This window comes from Equus asinus, chromosome 30 (assembly GCF_041296235.1).
Source record: "Equus asinus isolate D_3611 breed Donkey chromosome 30, EquAss-T2T_v2, whole genome shotgun sequence".
In the NCBI taxonomy this organism is placed as follows: Eukaryota; Metazoa; Chordata; class Mammalia; order Perissodactyla; family Equidae; genus Equus; species Equus asinus.
The window spans coordinates 23,936,267-23,958,863 of NC_091819.1; the positions used below are offsets into that span (position 1 = coordinate 23,936,267).

The window sequence follows — 22,597 nt, forward strand, 5'->3', positions numbered from 1 at the left end:
TAATTTTGAAGTTGTAAACTTTTTAAAGAAGTCCCAGGAGAAAACTATTTCTTTTTACATTAGAGTGACAAAATTATTTTTTGACAAGACTTTGCAACCGGTTTTTAACCTGGCAGCATGTTGATATGTCCACAATAGCAAATTTCAGAATTATACTTTACTTATCTTTTCATCTTAGGAGTTTAATTTATAAAATATGCTGATGATGGTGTGAGGAGAATATGCCAGTTAACTTCAGAAGCTCCTCTACTTAGTCATTCTCTGTTTAAAAGGGTTATGAATGTAAAGAAGTTGAATAGCAGGGTAAAATCTCATCACCTCTATCTTCTACTAATTGATGTCACTGTCGGTCATGCCAAGTCATTTTTCTTCTTGACAGTCTTGTTTATTGGTCTGTTGTACATTTTGAGTTTTGAGGTATCCTGTGAATGTGAAAAACCCATTATGCCCAATTAGTGCAAAAATAACGTTAAAGGTAATATATGAGTGCCCTGTACATGAAAGTAAAATTTATTTGAAAGTATATATTTTTGTTATTTCTCTCATTCATTGCATTGTGGTGAATGAACAGAGGAACTTTTTTCTTTTTTGGAGGAAGATTAGCCCTGAGCTAACATCTGCTGCCAATCCTCCTCTTTTTTCTGAGGAAGACTGGCCCTGAGCTCACATGCGTGCCCATCTTCCTCCACTTTATATGTGGGCTGCCTACCACAGCATGGCTTGCCAAGCGGTGCTGTGTCCACACTTGGGATCCGAACCGGCAAACCCCGGGCTGCTGAAGTGGAACGTGTGCTCTTAACCGCTCTGCCACTGGGCCGGCCCCTGAACAAAGGAACTTTTAAAAAAAGTTATTCTTGGTAGAGGATTTTTTTTTTTTTTTTTTAAGGTTGGCACCTGAGCTAACAACTGTTGCCAATCTTCTTTCTCTTTTTTTTTTTCTCTTTTCTTCTGCTTCTCCCCTAATCCCCTCAGTACATAGTTGTATATTTTAGTTGTGGGTCCTTCTAGTTGTGGCATGTGGGACGCCACCTCAACGTGGGCTGCTGAAGTGGAGTGCGCGAACTTAACCACTCTGCCACTGGCTGGCCCCTGGTAGAGTATTTTTAAACCAACAAAATTTGATAGGAAGACATGGGGTTCTACAGTACTTTTAGGGCATGCTTATGAAACTATAAGCATGAAATAATTAATTTTAAATAAGTAATCAGTACAGTTGAAGTATGGAACATCTGATAATTCAGAATCAGGATAAAAACTATTGTGTTTGAGAGGAAAATGTTTTCAAGGCTGATTATATAAGTTATGTAAAAAAAAATGAATTCAACTCAATTCATAGATTGTATGCCTTTTATTTTGCTTTGAGCATAATGCAGTGTTTCAGGGTTGAACTTGGATAAGGCACGCATTTTTACTGCCTTGAATTTCATTACTGGTTAATGGAGACTTTTTTTTCAGAAACTAAGAATAATTAAAATACAAAGCATAATTATTTTAAATATATTGTAAGTAAAGCAAATAATTTGATTTTAGGATGGATTTAGAATTAAGGTGTTTGTTTTCTGGTCCAATTACACATTAGATACTAATGTAATTAAATCTTATCTAAAAGATGTAACCTAGTGCAACTAAAATACTTTTCCCCCAAAAATGAATTTGTATACTCAGCCTTGAGTTTGAAATGAAAGGACAATCAAGTCTACAGTGAATTATAACAAACATGCAATTTTACTGTAACTGTCTTTATCTGAGTCTTAATTTTAGTGTTTCACTTTTAAAGATGAGGAAGAAGAAAGAGTTTATTTTATAAAGTATTAATCACAAAACAGCATGATGTATAAAAGATCTGATATAAAACATTTATTTGAAGGAGAAACATTTAATGAATATAACTGATTTCTAGTGAATCTGCAGTTGAATCTGTATCACTTTCCTCATATACTGCTTACCTCATTCTACATTTTTTAAAAATAATAATTTGTATCTGTCCCTTCTAGATTCCTTGAGAGTGTTTGCCATTTCAGGCTTATCTTGTAAATCTCATAGTGTATCGAATAATTCTGTGGTTAATAGAATTTGAATAATTTTGCATTTGTGATTTTCACTAATTCAGATTTACTCTGGAAGCTAATCTTGTGTTTTACCCTGTCAGGTACACCGTTGTTTGACGGTTCGTGTCGCTTCATTGACTCACAAACTATACAGTCTCTCCAGCAGTGCCATCTGCTTCTCAGCAACCTTAGTACAGTCTTAAGCTGTTTTGCAACAGAGGCCCAAGAGATCACCGAAAGAGGTGTGCTCTTTGACTTACGTAAATGAATGTTCTGTTAAATTTTATTTTGTGACTTCGAGAAAGAATAAATTTCCTATGTCTTAGATAGATCATTGTGCAGAGGCCATTATTTCTCAAATGCTAGTTGGTTTTTGGTTTTTTTAATGGAAATCTCCAGAATGTTATTAGATGTGCCATGAGCTCATGCTTAAATAAGCTTGGGAAATTTGGGGGTTAAGCTTAATGGTTGTTAAGTTGGTGTACTTCCAACAGAATTTCAAATTTTAAAATATGTAAGTTTTTATTCACAGAGGTCATTGTAATATTGTTTCTTGTTATTTAAACAAAACAATTTCATCTAAAGCCCTGGTTTGAATAACCCGTATTAATGATACTCTATTAGTTTGTATTCATGTATAAATTTGACTTCTGACGTTAACTAATGGAACTGTAGCTATAAGATGGAAGCATATTTATCTAAAATGTCTACTTTAGTCAGTGAGTTAATTCTTTTAGCACAAATTTTGAGATTATTTGTTTCAGTTAAGTTTGTTCAAAAATACCATACATATTGTTAAAAATCACCAAGTAATTGATTAGTTTTTGAAAACTGTTGAGTGTCTTGATTTTTCGTTTGTGGTTGATAAATTGGATATTAACTGACATTTAAATCTTCTTTATAGGTCTTATGGACTTAAGCAATAAGTGTATGGTTACCCAGCTCATCTGTCAATATGCACAAGTGGTTCTTTGGTTCTCTCATTCTGGGCTTTTACCAGAGGGCTTAGGTAAAATATTTACTTAATCTATAAATATTAATTGAATCATTCTCAAATCTTTATAGTTTTGTTATGTGTTAATGTTTCAGGTTTCCTTGCTTCCACCACTTCACTTATGTCGTCTTCTACTCTTATCTTCTTTGCTTACATTCTTCCTTACTTTGTATCTTCAGTGCCTCACCCCATGCCTGATACACAGGTGTTCCGTACACATTTATTGAATTGAATAACATTTAGAAGGAAAGAATATTTGACAAAACATGGCTTCTGAAAATGGGTTCATGATGTCACCAGCTGTAATTTAGATCCATAGAACTATGAGTTTTATAATCTAATTTGCCAGTCTTTTTCTTTTTAGGAGTTCTTTTAATATGGTTACTAACCAGTATTACTTGCCATCAGTTGAATACCCCCTTTTATCTAATGATTCATGCCGATACCAAGAATTAGATTTTCATTGTTTTGTTTAGAACACACTTCCGAAGCCTCTTAACTTCTCGCATTTCCAGGGAACACGTTAGATTTTATTTAGAAGGGCTTATGCCGCTGTGCGTAGTTGCTGTTGGTCTTATTCTTTTATAATTCTCCTAGATTTTTACTTGAACAAATAGTGAAGATGGCTTGCTTTCAGATTATCGTTTGTGCCTACGGGCATAGAATCATTTTCTAGAATACCTTTTGCAGGGTTTTAAGCCAGCATCATTGTTATAGAATTTCATGAGAAACTCCGTTTTCTCATTTGTGTATCTGTTAGTAAAGGGATGTCTAGCATTCTTTTATTACTTAAATTTAGGAAGTCCACAAATTAAACAGCGTTATGAAATTAGAGTAGAACATCAATGGGTGTAACCTGAAGTGTTGTTGGGATATTTTGGAAATATTACTAGCTTTTTTTTTCCAACTCCTAAAAAAAATTCCAGATGATGCTGTGCAGTTGTCAAGGTTATGCTACAACTACCCTGTAATTCAGAACTACTACACCAGTCGTCGACAGAAGTGTGAGCGTTTGTCAAGGTATTGTACGTCCAAAACCTTCAAAAACATTTTAGAAGTTACTTCTATAAGAAGTCAAAGCCTTCTCAGAACAGAGTTCATCGTGTTACAAAAGAATTAAATGAGTGGAATTCTCAGTAAAGTATCAGAATCTGTTATCAGAATTACTATTTTAGTTGTAATGTTTACTTTGACCCAGTGGTTACACTTTTATTTTAGAACTTGAGGATGTCCAAGTACTCATCATTTCCTACGTAAAACCAATTACCATGATTGATTTATCAGAGGAGATTCGATAATTTAAGCATATATTTTTTCCTGAGAATTCTCATTCAGAAAAACTAGAAGCTACTATTCATCAAAAAAAGCTTAAAATATATCACCAGTTAGTTATTTTACATTCTTTTCGTTAACAGTTGCACTTTAACACTTAACCACTTTTTGTTTTTTTCCCTTTTTAAAATACATGAATATTAGCATAGTTGGTTCCTTTGAAATAAAGAAGTAGAAGTAATAGAAGAAGAGTCGTGTTTAGAGCCTTGGCCCTACCTCGGAATTAAATAGCCTTCTTCCTCAAGTGGGACGGACAGAGCTGTAGAGTAGCATCTGACATTTAAAGCATGACTCACAAACATTGATTCCAAGTTTGTTGTGTCAGAATCACCTGGAAATCAGTGCTTAAGAGGCTTGCCAGCTGGAACTTTGTTGCCTTAGAATAATCTAGGGTAGTGAGTGTGGACTGAGGAGATTTATTGGGGCTATCTGAAAATTCTAGAACTGTTATTTCATAAGTATATGTCTTTGAGCAGGTTTGCTAAACTTTCTAATCCTGTTTCTCACCTAAATTACAAAGTCAATATGAAGGTCAAATAAAATAATACATGCAGGGCACCTCTTAGAGTACCTGACTCATACAAGAAGCTCAGTAAGTAGTAACTGCTGCTGCTGTTAGATGAGGAGACAGACAGGGAAAATATCTGCTTATCACCATGTAGTTACTCAATAATTTATTTTTGAAAGACTCACTGAGGTTAAAACACTAGTCCAGGGGCTGGCCCAGTGTCACAGTGGTTAAGTTCACACGTTCCACTTCGGCGGCCTGGGGTTTGCCGGTTCGGATCCCAGGTGCGGACGTGGCACCGCTTGGCAAGCCATCCTGTGGTAGGCGTCCCACATAGAAAGTAGAGGAAGATGGGCACGCATGTGAGCTCAGGGCCAGTCTTCCTCAGCAAAAAAAAGGATTGGCAGCAGATGTTAGCTCAGGGCTAATCTTCCTCAGAAAAAAAAAAAAAAGACTAGTCCAAGTGATGAAACTTAAATTGTAACTCTTTGATTTTGATCTGCAGTATTTTTACTATACTGGGCTACCATGCTTTTTGGTAATTTGCTCAAGATGGTAGAAAACAGAACAGCCTCAGGCACTTGGCTGGCTGGACTCCATTCTCCCCTAGGACCCGACCTTCTTTGACTGGCTTGCTGATGACCAAACTTAAGGCTTCTTCAGGATTTACCTGACTAACTCTCATCGATGTCTGTAGTTCTCACAATGCTAAATGGGGTCCTGTTCTCGACTCTCTTCTCCCTTTGATAGTTGGGATCATTACTTTCAAGAGTCTAGTGTTTATTATTTTGATAATAATAATTACACTAATATTAAATAATCCTTAATGTTGCCCTTGTTGCAGAGGCAAGTGGAGCCCTGATTGCTTGATGATTGATGAAATGGTTTCTCAGCTGGGAGTTGGAGTTGAGAAGTTGTGGAAGCGGGATGAAGGAGGCACAGGAAGATATCCTCCTACTAGTCTACATGTAGGTTTGCAGTAACATGACACACTGAAAGGGTCCACACAGTTTGCGGGGGGACTTGCTTAGCTGTGTTTGTCACACCTGGCACAGGCTTGGGAAGAGCAAGGAGCATGAATGAATGAGTATATAAAATGCACTGAATTTTTTACCCCTTTTATAGGCACTGCTTGACATATACCTACTAGACAACGTTACTGAAGCAAGCAAGCATTCTATTGTATCCTTTAAAATTTTATCAAATAATTCATGTATTGCCAGAATCATAAAATTTCAGAGTAGTAGGAACCTTACACAGCTAATACAATCTCAGTTTCCCATTTAAATTTTTTTTAAAAGGAAGGATTCTTAACCCAGGATCTCTTGGTTGGACTTAGATGGTCTATAGTTAACCTGAAACTATGCAAAATTTTGCTATCTGTTTATTTTTCTAAGGATACTGTCCATGACTTTCATCAGATTCTTATATGTGCTGTTCTAAAACATTGCTGGCAAGTGGTCATTCTCAATGAGGTTAACTTATGTGCTAAATCTGAATACCTTATAGGTTAGCATAATATTACTTTAGGCATTGTGTTTGAGCCCTGTGGTCTTTGCAAGAAAATTTTTGTACTAATGTCAGTTTCTTAGTCTAAAAATGCATAGTTCCATTTCTAATTTATAAGATACATGACGTGTTTGCTTAAGCTGCCAGTTTTTGCTAGATAACTGGAATTTTGTCTATAGCTTTGTTTTTTAAATTTGCTGAGCTACTGACTTCATGAAGAATTTATGCTTTAGTCTGTCTCTTTTGTGCTGATACTTACTACTGAGAATGAACGAAGCTGGTTGTGGTACGGGCTGTACCCACATTTAATAAAGCTGTACTTCCGTAGCTGGATAGTCATGATTCTCTCTGAACACTAGAAGCTTCTTTTCTGCTACATTCTCTTGGTACCTATTACAAATACATATATACGTAGGAGTTTTTCTTTTAGTTTATTGTCCTTAATCCTCTTTTTTAAAGACCATTTATTTGCTACTTGATATTATGTATTCTTTTCCAAACAAAACAGATACTTCCATTGAATCATTTCCAACTGCATTTGCCATTTCTTGGGGTCAGGTTAAACTTATTCAAGGGTTTTGGCTGATAGATCATAATGACTATGAGGTAAGTCTGTTAGTTCACTTAGAATGTAAGCTTTTGTAAACTATTAGAATTTTTAAAAAAATACATTAATTTTAATTAAGTGGATTAAATTTGATGTTAAAGATATGATGTAGTCTGCTTCTAGCTGTAATTTAAGGACTCAGTTTAATCAATACCTTCACCAAGCACTATCTTAGGCAGTAAAAATACAAAGAAAACAGTTCAGAACCGCATGATCCTTACTATCTAAAGAAAGAAACAAGTAAACAATTACTAATAGTGCAGATCTGGTGATTGTTATGTTAGAGATATGTTGGGCATGTTGGAATCATAGAAGGCAACATTTGGCATTGATGTAGCACACTAGTAATGGAAAGATTTTATATAACGGCTTAACAAGGTCTCAGAAGTATGAAACTTTTGATAAGTCTTTTATTTAAAATAAAGTATACCGTAGGTTAAAGTAGATCTTTTCAGCTTATCTTTAAATTGGTTTTATCTTGATTTTTGTGGTCTAAGTATTGCCTGTCTTTTTAAGGGTTAACTACTTTGTCTAACTGCAAAGCATCATATTTGTGTTGACCAATTTTCACATCATTTTTGCAGAGTGGTTTGGATCTTCTCTTTCACCCAGCTACTGCAAAACCTCTGTCGTGGCAACACTCAAAGATTATTCAAGCCTTCATGAGTCAGGGGGAGCACAGACAAGCTCTTAGATACATTCAAACAATGAAGCCGACAGTGTCCAGTGGAAGTGATGTTATCCTTCACCTCACCGTTTTGCTTTTTAATAGGTAAGTACATATTTTGAAAGTACTAGAGTCAAACTCTTGATCATATATGTTCATAAAATGGAATTGATGAAATAGACAGTAACAATATATGATATTTTGCTTTGGTTGCAATACATAATATCCTTATGATTCTTCATTTTTCAACATTAAGAAAAATGTAAAGCGCCTTTTATCTAGAATAAGATGAATAAGTACTTTGTGTAAAAGGGGAACTAAACTGAGGTTTTAAGTTCTGTCTGTTGCTAATTGATAATATTGATGGTCACCTGCATGGACAGTTGAGGTTTGAGTATGCTGAAAAGGAGCCAGAAATGTGGAGGAAAATGAAGTCATGTTGAGTTGGTAACTTATATTCCTTGAGAGTTAATTCCAATGATGGTACCCTACTATTTTTGTTAATATTGGTTGCTTGGGTATTGCAATTCTTGGCATTTGATTTTTGTCAGTGTGTCCTCATAGAAAGGAAATCTTGTCATAGAAAGAAGCATCTGTTGAAATAAGAAAGTACCAGGTTTCATATCTTAATAAATACTTTAACTAGATTTGAGCAGGTGATATCTTTATATTTTGTGGTATTTTGATGTTCTCTTTTCATGGGATATATTTGCCATTTATGTTAGAGCAAGACACATATTGCTGTAATTATATTTGTTGTATGTATTGTAACTGTGACAAGATAAATGGCTTTATTAGAAATAGAGTGGTCTGGTTATTGGGTTTTCTTGTTAACTGAATTAGTTGGACAAATTGGAGCTGAAATTTCTTAACTAGTTTGTGGCTTTATTTTATACAACTTGTATTGGTTTTTTTTCAATCCTGTTGGTTGGTCATTTTTATATTTTTTAGAAATTGGTCACTTTAGTCATGCAAAATTGTCATTTATGAACCAGACAGCACTTCAGTGTCAGCACTCTGAAAGTTAAGTTTCTCTTTGGATAGGCAGAGTGTATTTCTGAGGGGAGAGAGTTGAATCTCCAAATTTCAGACAGAAGAAAGTTCTGCAGTTTACTAATAGGTTGGTTAGACATGTAGAAACTCAAAAGTAATGAGTTAGGAAGTACTTGTTGAAATAATTTGGGTTAGCAAAAGTGTTTGGTTAGCTGAATAAATCTAGGATGAATATAAGAACAAAAAGAAATTTAAAGAATTTACAAGTGATAAATGGGTTGAGAGTCCTAGTACTGGGCGGGCAAGCAGCATGTAAATTTTTTTCTTTTTTCTTTTTTTAAAAATTTTATTTTTTTCCTTTTTCTCCCCAAAGCCCCCCAGTACATAGTTGTATATTCTTGGTTGTGGGTCCTTCTAGTTGTGGCATGTGGGACGCTGCCTCAGCGTGGTTTGATGAGCAGTGCCATGTCCATGCCCAGGATTCAAACCAACAAAACACTGGGCCGCCTGTAGCAGAGCGCGTGAACTTAACCACTTGGCCATGGGGCCAGCCCCTGTAAATTTTTTTCAATTGCATATAAGCTTGTCCCTCTTTAGTGACTTTAAAGAGGTGGTAATTGATCACTAACGCTTATAGCAGAAGGGCAGAGGTTGGAACGTTGGAAAAAACAGCTTTGTAAGGTTGCTGATTTTTTTCTTTTTGATACCATTGTCCTTTGATTTATCCATAGCATGTTTCTCTGACTTGCTGTATTCTCATTTCCTCTCCCTTTAGCCATAGCAAACATGAAATAATGCATACAATAATGCAGACATTATATAATGTAATTTAAACCTTATTTCTCTTAAGTACAGTAAAGCCTCAATTATCCAGTTCCCAGAAAAGTAACACCATTAAATGTCCTATACAGTAAGTGCAGAAATAAAAACAAAGGGCTGCTACAAATGCCATTTGTGAGATAACGTGTTCAGATTCAGTAAATGTTTAAAATAATTACTGGTCCTGTAAGTAGAGACTTGGATGTTGTTAAAAAATCAGAGGACACTGTTAAGGTAAGTGAAGGTGATGTGGGTTTTTTTTAAATTGAGGTATAATTGACATACAATATTATGTTAGTTTCAGGTATACAATGTGAGTCAATATTTGTATATATTGCAAAATGATCACCACGATAAGTCTAGTTAAAACGTTTGTCACCATACATAGTTAAGAGAATTTTTTTTTCTTGTGATGAGAACTTTTAAGATTTATTCTAGCAACTTTCAAATATGTAATACAGTATTATTTAGTCACCATGCTGTACGTTACAGCCCCGTGACTTACTTGTTTTGTAACAGGAAGTTTGTACCTTTTGATTGCCTGCACCCATCTCACCTACCGCCCACTCCCTGCACCTGGCAACCACCAGTCTGTTCTCTGTGTCTCTGGTCTTGTTTTTTTTGTTTTTGTTTTTAGATTCCTCCTGTAAATGAGATCTTACAGTATTTATCTTCCTCTGACTTGTCTTACTTAGTATAATCCCCTCAGGGTCCATCTAGATTGTCATAAATGACAAGATTTCATTCTTTTTTTATGGCTCAAAATATTCAAGATGATGGTTTTTATTGAAAGTAAGAAAACAACATAGGAGAAAGCTGCTTTAGTTCTTGGACTGATAATTTTGCAGCCACGTTTCATTGCCCAGGAGGCCGTGCAACAATATATCCTGCACTCCACTTTTATCAGAAAGAAGTCAATAACAAGGAAACAAACTGAGTTACAGGGACTTATTCAAGAAAGTAAGGTTCTAGGCTATATCCTGTGTTCAATACATAATCGCCTAATTTCCCCGGATAACTACATCTCTAATCCAACAGTGATTAACCACACTGTCCTTGAACTACAGAAGGAGGATAAGCTTGGAAAGTTTGAAGTAAAAGTATAAGAGGTCAGGCTACACAGTGGTCTTTCCAACACCTGGGTGCTGTTGATTACCTAATGATAGTTCAAATAGCTAAAAAAAAAAGTTTGGTACTTCAAGCATCAGAACTCTAACCCCCTTCGTGAACTCACCCCATGCCAGATAAGTGAGGTATTTCTTGGTTTTTGAGCTATTCTTTCATTTCTATTAGCGGTAATATTGTTTATTAATTAATATACACCTTAAAAAAACTAATGATCTTGGAATATCCACTGCTTATAGCAAAGATGTTAAGAACAATCTTTGGGGGGCTGGCCCCATGGCCCAGTGGTTAATTTCATGCGCTCCGCTGCAGTGGCCCAGGGTTTCACGAATTCGGGTCCCAGGTGCAGACATGGCACTGCTCATCAGGCCACGCTGAGGCTGCGTCCCACATAGCTCACCTAGAAGGACCTGCACCTGGGAATATACAACTATGTACTGGGGGCTTTAGGAAGAAGGAGGAGGAGGAAAAAAAAAAAGATTGGCAACAGATGTTAGCTCTGGTGCCAATCATTTAAAAAAAAAAAAAAAAAAGAGTCTTTGGACTCAAATAGATTTGAATATAAACCTAAACTCTGCCACGTTCTGAAACATCAGAGCAGTTTAATTATCCTCTCTCAGCCTGATTTCCTCATTGGTAAAATGGAGTTGATAATACCCACCTTGCAAGATTTTAGGGTTAAATGGCTCAAGCACTATTACAGTTGCTGGCAAGTAGTAAATCATTAATACATGGTGGTAGTAATTGATTTTTTTTTTAAGTCAGCCATCATCGTCATTTATAATATCGTCCAACCTGACTTCTGACTCTAACCTCTACCACTCTTCTTTATTAGATCATCTTTCTTCTCCATTATGCTGGTAGCTTTTGAATTGTATGACCTGCGTTTATGGACATACCATCACAGCTATGGCTTGTCAGATAGGTTACTTACAAATTAATCATGATGCACAGTACAATGATAGATGTGAAGTAACTACAGGTTTTAGATTCTCAGCTGTTAATATTGAGTGTTCAGTCTTAGTGTCCTAAAAGTACGGTAGAGCTGGAAAACCCTTTTGTATAGGTGTAATTGTTATGTCTTTATTCTCTTCTTTCTACTTTGTGTGGGTTTGTTCCACTTTACTTTTTAACTAAAATTGTATCATTTCTCATTTTCAGCCTTTTATCTTTACTAATATAAAAATATAAATCTGAATGCTCCACATATTGCTTTGGCATCATCCTATAATTTTAATTATCTTTCTGTTCTAAGTATTTTTAAAATCTTATTTTTTGTTTCCTCTTCCTATTTGTTACTTAGAAGTTTTAATTTACAAATGAGGTTTTAAAAATTACCTTGTTACTTAATTGCATTGTGACATAATCTGAGCGATGTGGTGCCTGTCCTTAAAATTTAGTGAGACTTGTTTTATTCACTGGTGTAGTTAGTGTATTCCTCATTTATTAGGTGAGGTATAAGATATGTTTGTCTAAAAGATCAGATTTGCTCCTTGGGTGATTTTAATCTTTAAGATTTTTTTTTTTCAGCTGAGGAAGATTCACCTAGAGCTAACATCTGTTGCCAGTCTTCCTCTTTGTGTGTGTGAACGGCTATGACAGCGTGGCTGCTGACAAACGAGTGATTATGTCAATGCCTGAGAACTGAACCTGGGCGCTGAAGTAGAGCAGGCCGAACTTAACTGCTAGCCCACTGGGGCTGGTCCTTAATCTTTTAATCATTAATAATTTTTTTCTTTTGTGATCTGCTTAATAAGTTACTAAAAAAGTTGTATGCAGGTTGCCTACTCTATGATGAATGTGTCAATTCCTCATAATACTGCCAACTTTTTGTACTTTGAGTATTAGGTACATAAGAGTTTAAAATTATTCTTTTTTTATGATTTTAACCTTTTATTATTATAGAGTAACCTTCATCATGACTAATTGTTAATGTAGCTGCAACAATGTTCTGTTATTTACAGTATATTTTTTCCTACTCTTTTTACTTTTATGCTGGTCACTAGAAATCAGTAGTTTCTTGTTTACCTGTCTGGAATGTCTTTTTCGTTGTGGTATCTGTGATTCATTTTGAAAGATTGTTTTTATTCAGTCTAGCATTTTTAGAGAATTTACCACAGGCGTGTTTTTCTGGCTATCTTCTCTGCTATACATTCCGGAGCTCCCTATACATTCCTTCCTGAACTGACTTGTGCTGCCAACACGCTAGTCTAGCCATTCATCAATTGAAATAGTTTTCTTATTGCTCTTCCTAGCATCACAGCTTTCTACCATAGGAAGCAGGAGAATAGTGGGGATTTTATTTTAAAATTTATGTGAATGTTGGCACTGGAGCAGCTGGTTTGAAATTGGAGGTAACTGGGGGAAACTGACTCCTGCTATGGGAGAAATTGGGAAGAAACATCATTTGTCTTTAGCTTTCAGACACACTCTACTGTTACCAGATTAGTATTTGCTAAGTCATAAATACATCTTACTCCTCCCAGTATATCTGCTCAACTGGGAGTGATATTGTAATTTAAAGTGGAAAACTTAAAAAACATATCCATGAGCTGTAGGTGGAGGGTCAAAGATCATTTTTTATTTTTGAATAGTAAGATATTTACATACTTCATTCAAAAGGTTTAAAGGGGGACCAGCCTGGTTGCGCAGCAGTTATGTCCGCACGTTCTGCTTCAGCGGCCTGGGATTTGCAGGTTCGGATCCTGGGTGTGGACATGGCACCGCCTGGCAGGCATCCCACGTATAAAGTAGAGGAAGGTGGGCACGGATGTGAGCTCAGGACCAGTCTTCTTCAGCAAAAGGAGGAGGATTGGCAGCAGATGTTAGCTCAGGGCTAATCTTCCTCAAAAAAAAAAGGTATAAAAGGATATGCAGTGAATTCTCAGCCTCCTAAGCTTCCTCTCAGTACCCAATCAATGATAATAATTTCTAGTGTGCCCTTCCTAGGATGTTCCGGACCTATGTAAGGAGATGCATATACACTTTCCCCCCGCCCCTCCCCCTTTAAAAATATGGACAGCATACTATACATATTTCTGTTACATGGTTTTTCACTAATTTAGTTTGGAGTCCATTTCATAATAGTACATAAAGAGCTTCCTTATTTTTAGCTATTGCATAGTAGTCCGTTGTGTGGATGTACCAGTATTTAAGTAGTTCCCTTAATAAACGTTTAGGTTGTTTTCAGTCTTTTCCTATTTTAAACACTGCTGTGAGTGACCACACATTTTTTACACAGGTACAAATTTATTTTATAAGACAACATCCTAGAAGTGGAATTACTGGATGAAAGGATATTTGCAATTATAAGTTTGATACCTATGGCATATCATCCTTCATGAGTATTATACCGGTTTAACTCCATGACTTTTTGCTGTGCCCTTTAGTTGGATATTTGTCCATCTGATAGATGAAAATGGTACTATTAATGTATTTGGGCTCACTATAATAATAAGAGAATACATCCTTTCATAAAAACCTATTTCTTCTTTATGGCCTACCTGTTGTTTTTGTGTGTATTGTCAAGATTATTCTTGCTGGTTTGTTAGAGTTCTTCATATATTAGGAATCTTAACCCTTTGAGATGTTTTTTTCCTTTTCAAGTTTGTCATTGGTCTTTTTCTTTTGCTTTATAATAGATTTTGCTATGCTGAAAATTGTTTTTATGAATACAGAATTATCTGCGTTTTTGTTAATGACTGTTGTGTCTTTTTTACTTCAATATTATTTTTTTAATTCTCTTGTGGTTTCTGCTACCACTTTTATGGTTTTTGTTTTAGCATTTAAATTTTGGGTCCATCTGAAATGTATTTTAGTATAAGCGCCTTTGAAAGGAGATTCCAGTATACAAAGAACAGAATTAGTAGGATGAAGGTTCCATACACCCATCCTAAATCAAATTAAACAGATATCAAGATTTTGTTATACCTGCTTCATCTATTCCTTTATATGGTTTTAAAAATTAATGATGAGGTGTTTGTTTATCCTTGTTTTCTATTTTTCATTCTACAAAATGTGCTCATTTTAACACTGCCAGATTTTTTTATTTTATTTATTTATTTATTTATTTATTTATTTATTTATTTATTTATCTTGAGGAAGATTAACCCGGAGCCAACATCTGTGCCTATCTTCCTCCACTTTATATGTGGGATACCTACCACAGCATGGCTTGCCTAGCGGTGCCATGTCGGCACCCGGGATCCAAACCGGGGAACCCTGGGCTGCCAAAGCAGAACATGCGAACTTAACTGCTGCGCTACTGGGCTGGCCCCTCCCAGATTTTTGATTCAGAGAAAAAATTACTGCTCTGAGACACTCAGGTTCTAACAACCTTACTATCATGCCTGTCCTAGTAGAAGGAGAGGTGCAAGTCAATTTCAGATGTAGATTTTTAGGGGAATACGCTTAAATGTTTTGCTTATTTGAGTTCTTGGCCCTTATAAGTCCTGTGACATATGTTAAAATATTCTAGTCCCAAAACAAAGTTAACAGGTGGCCCTGACCTGCCGGCAGTGGGTGCCATTTGCCTCCCTGAGGAACTTTGTGTCTACAGGAAGTCTGGAGGAGTGCTGCCAGAACTCCCTCAAATGCATTTACACTATGAATACTAATTGCTGTAATTTTGTACACATATTCTGTGTCTTATATATGTCAGTTATATATTTGCAAGTCTTTATTTTGATGTTTGTGATTATTTCAATAATAACCGTAGCTAAAGCTTTTTTTAAGATGCCCATTAAAATATAAACATATTTACTTAGAATTAGGAGTGATAATTTTTTAAGAAAATTATTTCCCTGATATTTCAATCTGCTTGTCATTTTTTCATTCTACTCCCCTTTGTGCCTTGAAAGTTTTCAGCCCCTCCAGAAATTCTAACTGCTAGATTATCATCGACCTTAGTGTATATCTTTCAATGAAGCCATTTTGTTATCTAATTAAATATATAAACATTATAGGCTTTTTTTATTGGTTAATTTGTTAAAATTATAGTCACTGTTCATACCGTTTTTAAGCTTGCTTTTTTTGCTTAACAATATATCATGAGAAACTGCTTCATTTAATGACCTCATTGCCCACAGAAGGACGCCTCAACGCCCTCACATGGTGTCTAAAACTGTCTTATTTGACCCACTCAAGATTTCCATTCACATCTTGCCGTAGATCAGCCAAAATCTTGTGTTACTAAGCTAAACCCTTCACCATCCCAGAAACACAGGATGCTTGTTTACATCTATAGGCCTTTGCTCAATTTTCTTTTTCACTTTTCTCATGCTGAGTGTCACTTCCTTAAGAGCCTGGCTTTTCTCTGTCGCACCACACTAATCTTTCACTTCTCTCCAGACCACGTTAGTTTTTTGTCTTCTTGAACTCCTGTGTGCTTACTTTGCTTTCCTATTATTTTACACTTAAATAATGATGCAGAACAGCATAAAATTAAATCCTTAAAGATGCCTTGTCTTCGTGTTGACATTAGCGAACTTCATTGTGCAGGGATTAGTATTCAGTGCAGTTTTAAAGTACTTTTAAATTACACGTAGGAAGTATCTTTGAGATTCTTTAGATGGATTACTTGCTTTGCACATTTCAAATAGCTTTTCTAAAACTAAACTTGGATAAATATTGATTTCAGGTGTATGGTTGAGGCCTGGAGTTTACTGCGACAGCATTCTACTAGCTTGAATATAGAGGAGTTACTGAAGCACACGTATGAAGTCTGTCAGGAAATGGGCTTAATGGAGGATTTACTGAAGTTACCATTTACACACACTGAGCAGGTAATGACTTAGCAGTATAAACTTGTCAGAAATTGAGGGTAAGTTAATGGCTTACTATGCTGTTTTGTTCTTCCCAGGAGTGTTTGGTGAGATTTTTGCAGTCCAGCACCAGTGTTCAGAATCATGAATTCCTTTTAGTTCACCATTTGCAGCGTGCCAATTACATCCCTGCCTTGAAGCTGAACCAAACTCTAAAGATTAATCTTATGGTATAAACTTATTTTATTACGGGGGACAAGAGAGTAAGGAAAACTGATAACTTTGTTACATAGGAGCTTGTGGTTTGGTAACCACTGGGATTTATATAATCTTGAGCTTGGAGAAGACTCTCCTTCTGTAGAAGAACTGGGAACAGTATATTATTACATATCTAATTTTTTCCATGTGCCGTTTCTGTTTAGATATCTGCCCACAGTCTTAACAGACTAACCACTTCACATAGGGAAAATGAGAGGAAGACATAGAAGGCAGCAGTGGGAGTTATAGTGCAAAGAGCATGGACCTCAGGGGTCAGATTGATTCTTAATTTGCTCCGTGTGCTTGGAACACACTCTCTGAGCCTTGGTTTCCTCATCTGTAAAATGACAGTATCTCTCTGAGGATGCACATAGGCATACATGAAGTAGCGTGTTGCCTGACAGATGTGGATGCTTAGTAAATGATCCTTGTTTTTATTAGTTGTGAAGAATCAAGGCTGGGTGGGAGAGACTTGGAATTTATTGGTGGGTAGGGATTAATAAAGCAATTAGGTGTGTGTATAAGGTCCTTGGTTTAAAAGAATAGATGTGTAGGGAGGAGGAAGATATTATTCATAATAATATTTTAAATGGTAAACATATAAACATAGCTCCTAACATTCTTGAAAATTAAATTTTTACCTATGTGATATGTTCAATAGAATGATCGTGATCCTCGTTTGCGGGAGAGATCATTGGCTCGAAATTCTATATTAGACCAGTATGGGAAAATTCTTCCTAGAGTCCAGCGAAAATTAGCCATTGAGCGAGCTAAGCCTTACCATCTGTCAACGTCGTCAGTTCTTCGAGAAGGTAAGATTTCATTGAAAAATATCATAAAGTATTGGGCTAGAAAAGATCCTGAATGATTTCCTTCTGAAAGCATCGTTATCTTGTATCTAGCTTACTTTTGCTTTGATTCATCACAGTGGTGCTTTTTTTTACTGGCCACCGTGCTCCAAGAAATAGGAAGCTTTCTTGGAAGTTTTTACAGCTTACTTAATAATGTAGTACAGAATATTTCATTTGAAGACTCCTGTCCAACTTTTAGAGAACATGTAGAATGTTTTCACCATCTCCTAAAAGCCCAGTTGTTAAATTTCTGCATAGATGTTGCTAAACCAAATACAATTTGAACTACTTGTATCTTGTGATCCATGTTTTCCAATCACTCTTTCATATTAATCTTCTATTAAAATCCTGGTGTTAGAGATGAAGTTAAATCCTACATTCTTCATTTTACAGTTTCTAGACCCAAACCCTTATCAGCAGTTCCAAAGCAAGCTGTAACAGGGACTGTGTTAACAAGATCTACTTTCATCAATAATGTCTTATCTAAAATTGGAGAAGTTTGGGCAAGCAATGAACCTAAAAACAGCATCTCAGCCTACAGCAGGTACGTTTCTCTTACGCCTGTCACAGTCCTCTGCTTGTTGTTCTTTCCTGGGCCTCGGCAGCGTTCATGTCCAGCCTTAGAATTCATCAGCGTATGTAAAAAGGAAAAACTCTTTCTTATTGGCTACTTTTCTTACAAGAAGAATGTTTTTTGTCTTTAAATTTAAAAGATTATGTTCATTGTTATTTGTGAATGAGCAGAAATGTACAAAGTAAAAAATGAAAGACCTCCCCTGCCATCTTCCTCCAGCATTGTTAATTTAATGCTCTTGTGGTACATAATGAAAAGTCAAATATTTGTTTTCTTTGCAGTTCTAAAATAGAAGACCCATGTCCTATAGTGTACTCTCTCCCAGAGCCAGAGCCACCTGAGGCATTTGTTGGAACACCAATTTCAAAAGCATCAGAAAAAATTTCTAGGTAGGAATTTATTAAACAATTTTTTAAAGGCACAATGTTAGACAACAATTATACTATAATTTTTCATTATCTTAAAAATTGTACAAATATTGCTTTAAATTCTTAACTGAGTTTTTAATGCTTTTTAGTTTTTCAATAACTTGGGCAGTAGCATAGTAATTTTAGGAAATTTTACATCAGCTGATAGTGTACTTACAATTTTTGCTTACTGATTTCAGACTGCTTAGAGAAAAGAAGCAAACTCTGTTTTATTAAAATTATGAGCAAAATGTACTGTTAGTTTTCTTTAATATAATCTTGTTGATTGATCCCTGAAAGAAGGTTACTTTTATAATTCCTAGCTAATCCTAGTTGGCGCATTGAAGCTTTCTCAAAGCTGTGCAGCAGAACCTACTAAAATGTCTTAAGTGCCTTCAGATGCAGTTGTCCTTTTACATCTTAACCTATGGTATTAGAAAAGTCAATAGTTAAGTTGAAGTTTCATCCAAGATGAAATTGTCATTCTAAGTATTTATTTTATGTAAGATCATTGCATAGTTGAACAGTGTTCAACAGCAGAGAACAAACAGGTGTCTCAATGTATTGATTCTTTGTCTTTAATAATATGCCCATGATTGTTGCAAATTTCTGATAATTTACATTTGATCAAGAACAAAATTACATTATTTTATGGGAATAAAATTATCTGAATTTATGGTACTAAGAATAAAGTACTCAGAATAAGTTGATAACTTATAAACAGTTGGGACCAAAGCTGTTTATGGTGTACATAATGGACACGTTTTCAAAGCTTGACAGGATTTTCCCCTTTTTTTTTTAATTAGATTGAGGTTGTTTTCCTTTAATTACCCTCATGAGATAAGAAGAAGATTGTTTCAAATAGAAGTCATTATTACTGACGTTCTGTTTTCCTACCAATAGTTTTAATTTTTTTCCCACAAGTCAGCTTTTCTTCGTCCCTTCATACTTTAATAGACCTAGGGTTCAAGAAGGGAGCAATAATAAGTTTTAAGTCTTGCCTTAAGGGTCTAAAGAAGTGTTACGGGAATCCTTTAAAGCCAGTGTTAACTCAGATGGAAGACAGCTGATCGAGTGTGAATATTTACCTTTTATAAAAATCATTTTTGTTCCCTAATTCTGTATTTTCCAAACTGGTTTGCATTGGTGGGTAGTAAGTAAATTCAATGGATTGTGACTGGCATATCTTTTAAAGAAGTAGAATAGATATGTAAGTGGGCACTGCATATAGTTAAGACTAAGTGCTTTTTTATATAATTTATGTTTTGTGTATGTGTATAATCTAAAATACATTACTTATTTGGATCACGGTCAAAAAATTGTTCAGGAAATCCTAAGACCTAAAGCAATATTTTCTTTAGAAAATATCTTAATAAAAAGTATTTTGGTAGTTTTTTTAAGTATAATTTAAATATGTCAAGTCTTGTTAGTATAAAAATTTTGCTTTTACTCAGTAGGTAGCATTTGTTGCATAGGCCCTGCTTTTGAGAAGCAGTCATTCATAAATGGGCACCTTAAACATAAATGTTACCACAATGCAAGACGTTTACCAAAGTTTCTACTTGGGGTAGCCCAAAATAATAGTGAGCAAACAGTTTACTAATACAAAATTTGAATAGAAATGAGATATAGAAGGAAAAGAAGAATCAGAACAGACAATAGAGAAAGAAATGTGTAGCAGACTGGTTGGATATTTTGGTTTGGTGGAAGTCTCATAGCTATGCTTAGTACAGAATAACAAGTAGGAAGACCCTGTATGAAGAAAATACTTCCTGTAAAAATTTCCCCACTGGGTAATAGGTTGAGTCTTAAAACAGCTATGATCTCTTGTTGGTCTGCCACTCCTGACTGGGAAAATCTCAATTGAACATAAAGGAGAGAATGACAAGGAGGGCACAATCAGCAACTGGAAGTTTTTCTTTCTGGGTACCAAAACATGCTACACTTTCTGGTCATTCTCAGCTGGCCATATAGGCATTTTAGGGAAAAGGTATTTTTATCACTAGAAAATATAACCATAATATAGACTTCTTATTAGGAAATTAAGAAAGGAGTGACCTATGCAAATGGTACATCAGAAATCATAACTTGAAAATTTTACTTTTGAGTTTAAATTATTTACCTGTAAATTACGTTTTTAAGCTATTTGGACTATGCATGCTTAATACAAATTATTAATGAGATCAGTTTTATTATTTGATATGAACTGGGTCCAGGACACTATAGAAGACCATTCAGTAGAATCTTGAGATTCTATTTTGTAGCTAACTTCATTAATTTGAAAAAATTAACATTTTTTGTTGTCGGTCAGTCTAGTCTTTATTGTGATGAGAACCATAAAGGTAAAATAAACCAGTATTCATTTTGTACATTACATGTTAGGTGAAAGGAATTTTTACACATTGATGAAAATGGATGATAGCAAATGGGTTGCTGGGGAAGCATTGCCCCTTTTTCTTTAGTATTTTGAATCAGTAGTAGTTTATCTTCATTTGAAAATAAATGTCTGGCACATAATGGGGGCTCAGTAGATATTGGTAAAAAGGAGGGAGGAGGACTAGAACTCCTTTGTTTTGGATAAGTTGTTACCTGCTGCTGCTTTTCTTTTTAGCTACTGAATTAATTTTCTGACTTTGAACTAATGATGGCATTACATTAATATTCTTAACTGAATTTATATTTTCATGTGGTTATCATATTTAGTAGTGAATCTAGAAGTTTGAGTAATTAAATGGCATACTAAATTCTTTTGTTTCTTCAGTAGAACTCAATAAGTTACCAGGACTTTTCTATTCATATGTATACTCTGATTACAGACTGCTGGATTTGGTGGTTCATCCTGTCGCCCAGCCTTCTCAATGTTTGGGGTTTATTCAGCAATCCCCGACAAGATCCCCTTTGTACCTAGCATCCAGTTCATTGCCAGTAAATTCACAATCAAAAGTATCACAACAGAATACCTCCAGGGCTTCAGAATTACAGTTACTTGAAACTCCTCTCGTAGTGAAGGTGAGTAGTACATATCTAGCATTCTTAGAGAAGTTAGGAAGTTCTTATTTTTCAAGTAGCAAGGAGAAATAAGCTATCTGTTACTGATATCTCTGGGTAATCGATGGCTTTAAGCCTTTTTAAAAAAAATTTTTTTGTGGCTGTCTTTCCAAAATGCTTACTGTATTGTTACATCTTTTTAAACAGACTTCACTGAATTTACCCTTTTTGCTTAACTGGCATTGTACTCAAGGTTGACAGTTATGTTGTTGTCGTGAAAGTAGTCCAAGGCTCTGTGTGGTTATTAAAGGCACCTTTATCCTTTGAAAAGTGCTTTCGTGTTCTTGGGTTTGCTTTTATTTTTAACTTCATTTCTGGTACCATTTTGCTGTTATTTCATTTTTCTATCAAATGCATTTTAGTTCTTAGGTTTATTTTTATTTGTTTTAATTCTGACTTCAATGAAACTATAAACTGTTACTCCTTACTACTATCAGTATATCTGTCTTTAAATTGCCTTTTCCTCTACCCTCTCTGAGAAACCATAAAACTAAACTTGTGACGACTGATAATAGTGGCCTTTTACCTTCCCATTGTCAGAATGTTTTTATGTATCTTATCCCCCAGCTCCTTATCCACTGTTTTGGATTGAATCCCAGAAGCTTTCTTCCTTTTTTTTAAAATTGTTTCTGGATATCCAGCATTTACAGTGAGGCCAGGGAATTCTTAAGTTGAATAAAAGATACTTCAGTAAATGCTAGTCCTAAAATAGTTATTTTTAATAAGTAAAAAGAAGATTGGAAAGAGTATTAAGTTCCTGACATTTAATATCCAGAACAGTATTTCTCAGTTTTTTAATCTATCCAAAAACCAGTCACACTTTATATTCTCTACAGCTAGGTTCAAGTGCAATTAAACTGGAGAATAATTTTGTACCTGCTACCAAAAACAATCTAGAAAAAAAAAACCAGTATAATATTGTAATGGATCTAATGAAATTGGACAGTCTAATGGGATCCAGTAATCTTTTTACTAGTCCTTTAGAGGAGAAGTTAAGTGAAGGAATTATTTCTACACTAATTATTTTTATTCATTATGGTAAATCTTCAGAGGATTCTTATAAGTAATCCAGTTACTATTAGATTTATGTGATGA

At 35.1% G+C, this 22,597-nt stretch overlaps 1 protein-coding gene across 1 annotated transcript in view; it reads left to right on the forward strand.

Moving 5' to 3' along the window:
- The window catches only part of AHCTF1 (AT-hook containing transcription factor 1), an 88,104-nt gene that overhangs the window by 44,014 nt on the left and 21,493 nt on the right, over positions 1-22,597 (forward strand). Inside the window, exons 15-27 of the mRNA XM_044762662.2 lie at positions 2,150-2,290; positions 2,953-3,057; positions 3,969-4,062; positions 5,727-5,850; positions 6,008-6,064; positions 6,851-6,997; positions 7,583-7,770; positions 16,241-16,385; positions 16,463-16,594; positions 17,284-17,434; positions 17,867-18,017; positions 18,329-18,436; positions 21,271-21,463. Of these exons, the coding sequence (XP_044618597.2) occupies positions 2,150-2,290; positions 2,953-3,057; positions 3,969-4,062; positions 5,727-5,850; positions 6,008-6,064; positions 6,851-6,997; positions 7,583-7,770; positions 16,241-16,385; positions 16,463-16,594; positions 17,284-17,434; positions 17,867-18,017; positions 18,329-18,436; positions 21,271-21,463 (1,736 nt within the window). The remainder of the gene's footprint in view (positions 1-2,149; positions 2,291-2,952; positions 3,058-3,968; positions 4,063-5,726; positions 5,851-6,007; positions 6,065-6,850; positions 6,998-7,582; positions 7,771-16,240; positions 16,386-16,462; positions 16,595-17,283; positions 17,435-17,866; positions 18,018-18,328; positions 18,437-21,270; positions 21,464-22,597) is intronic.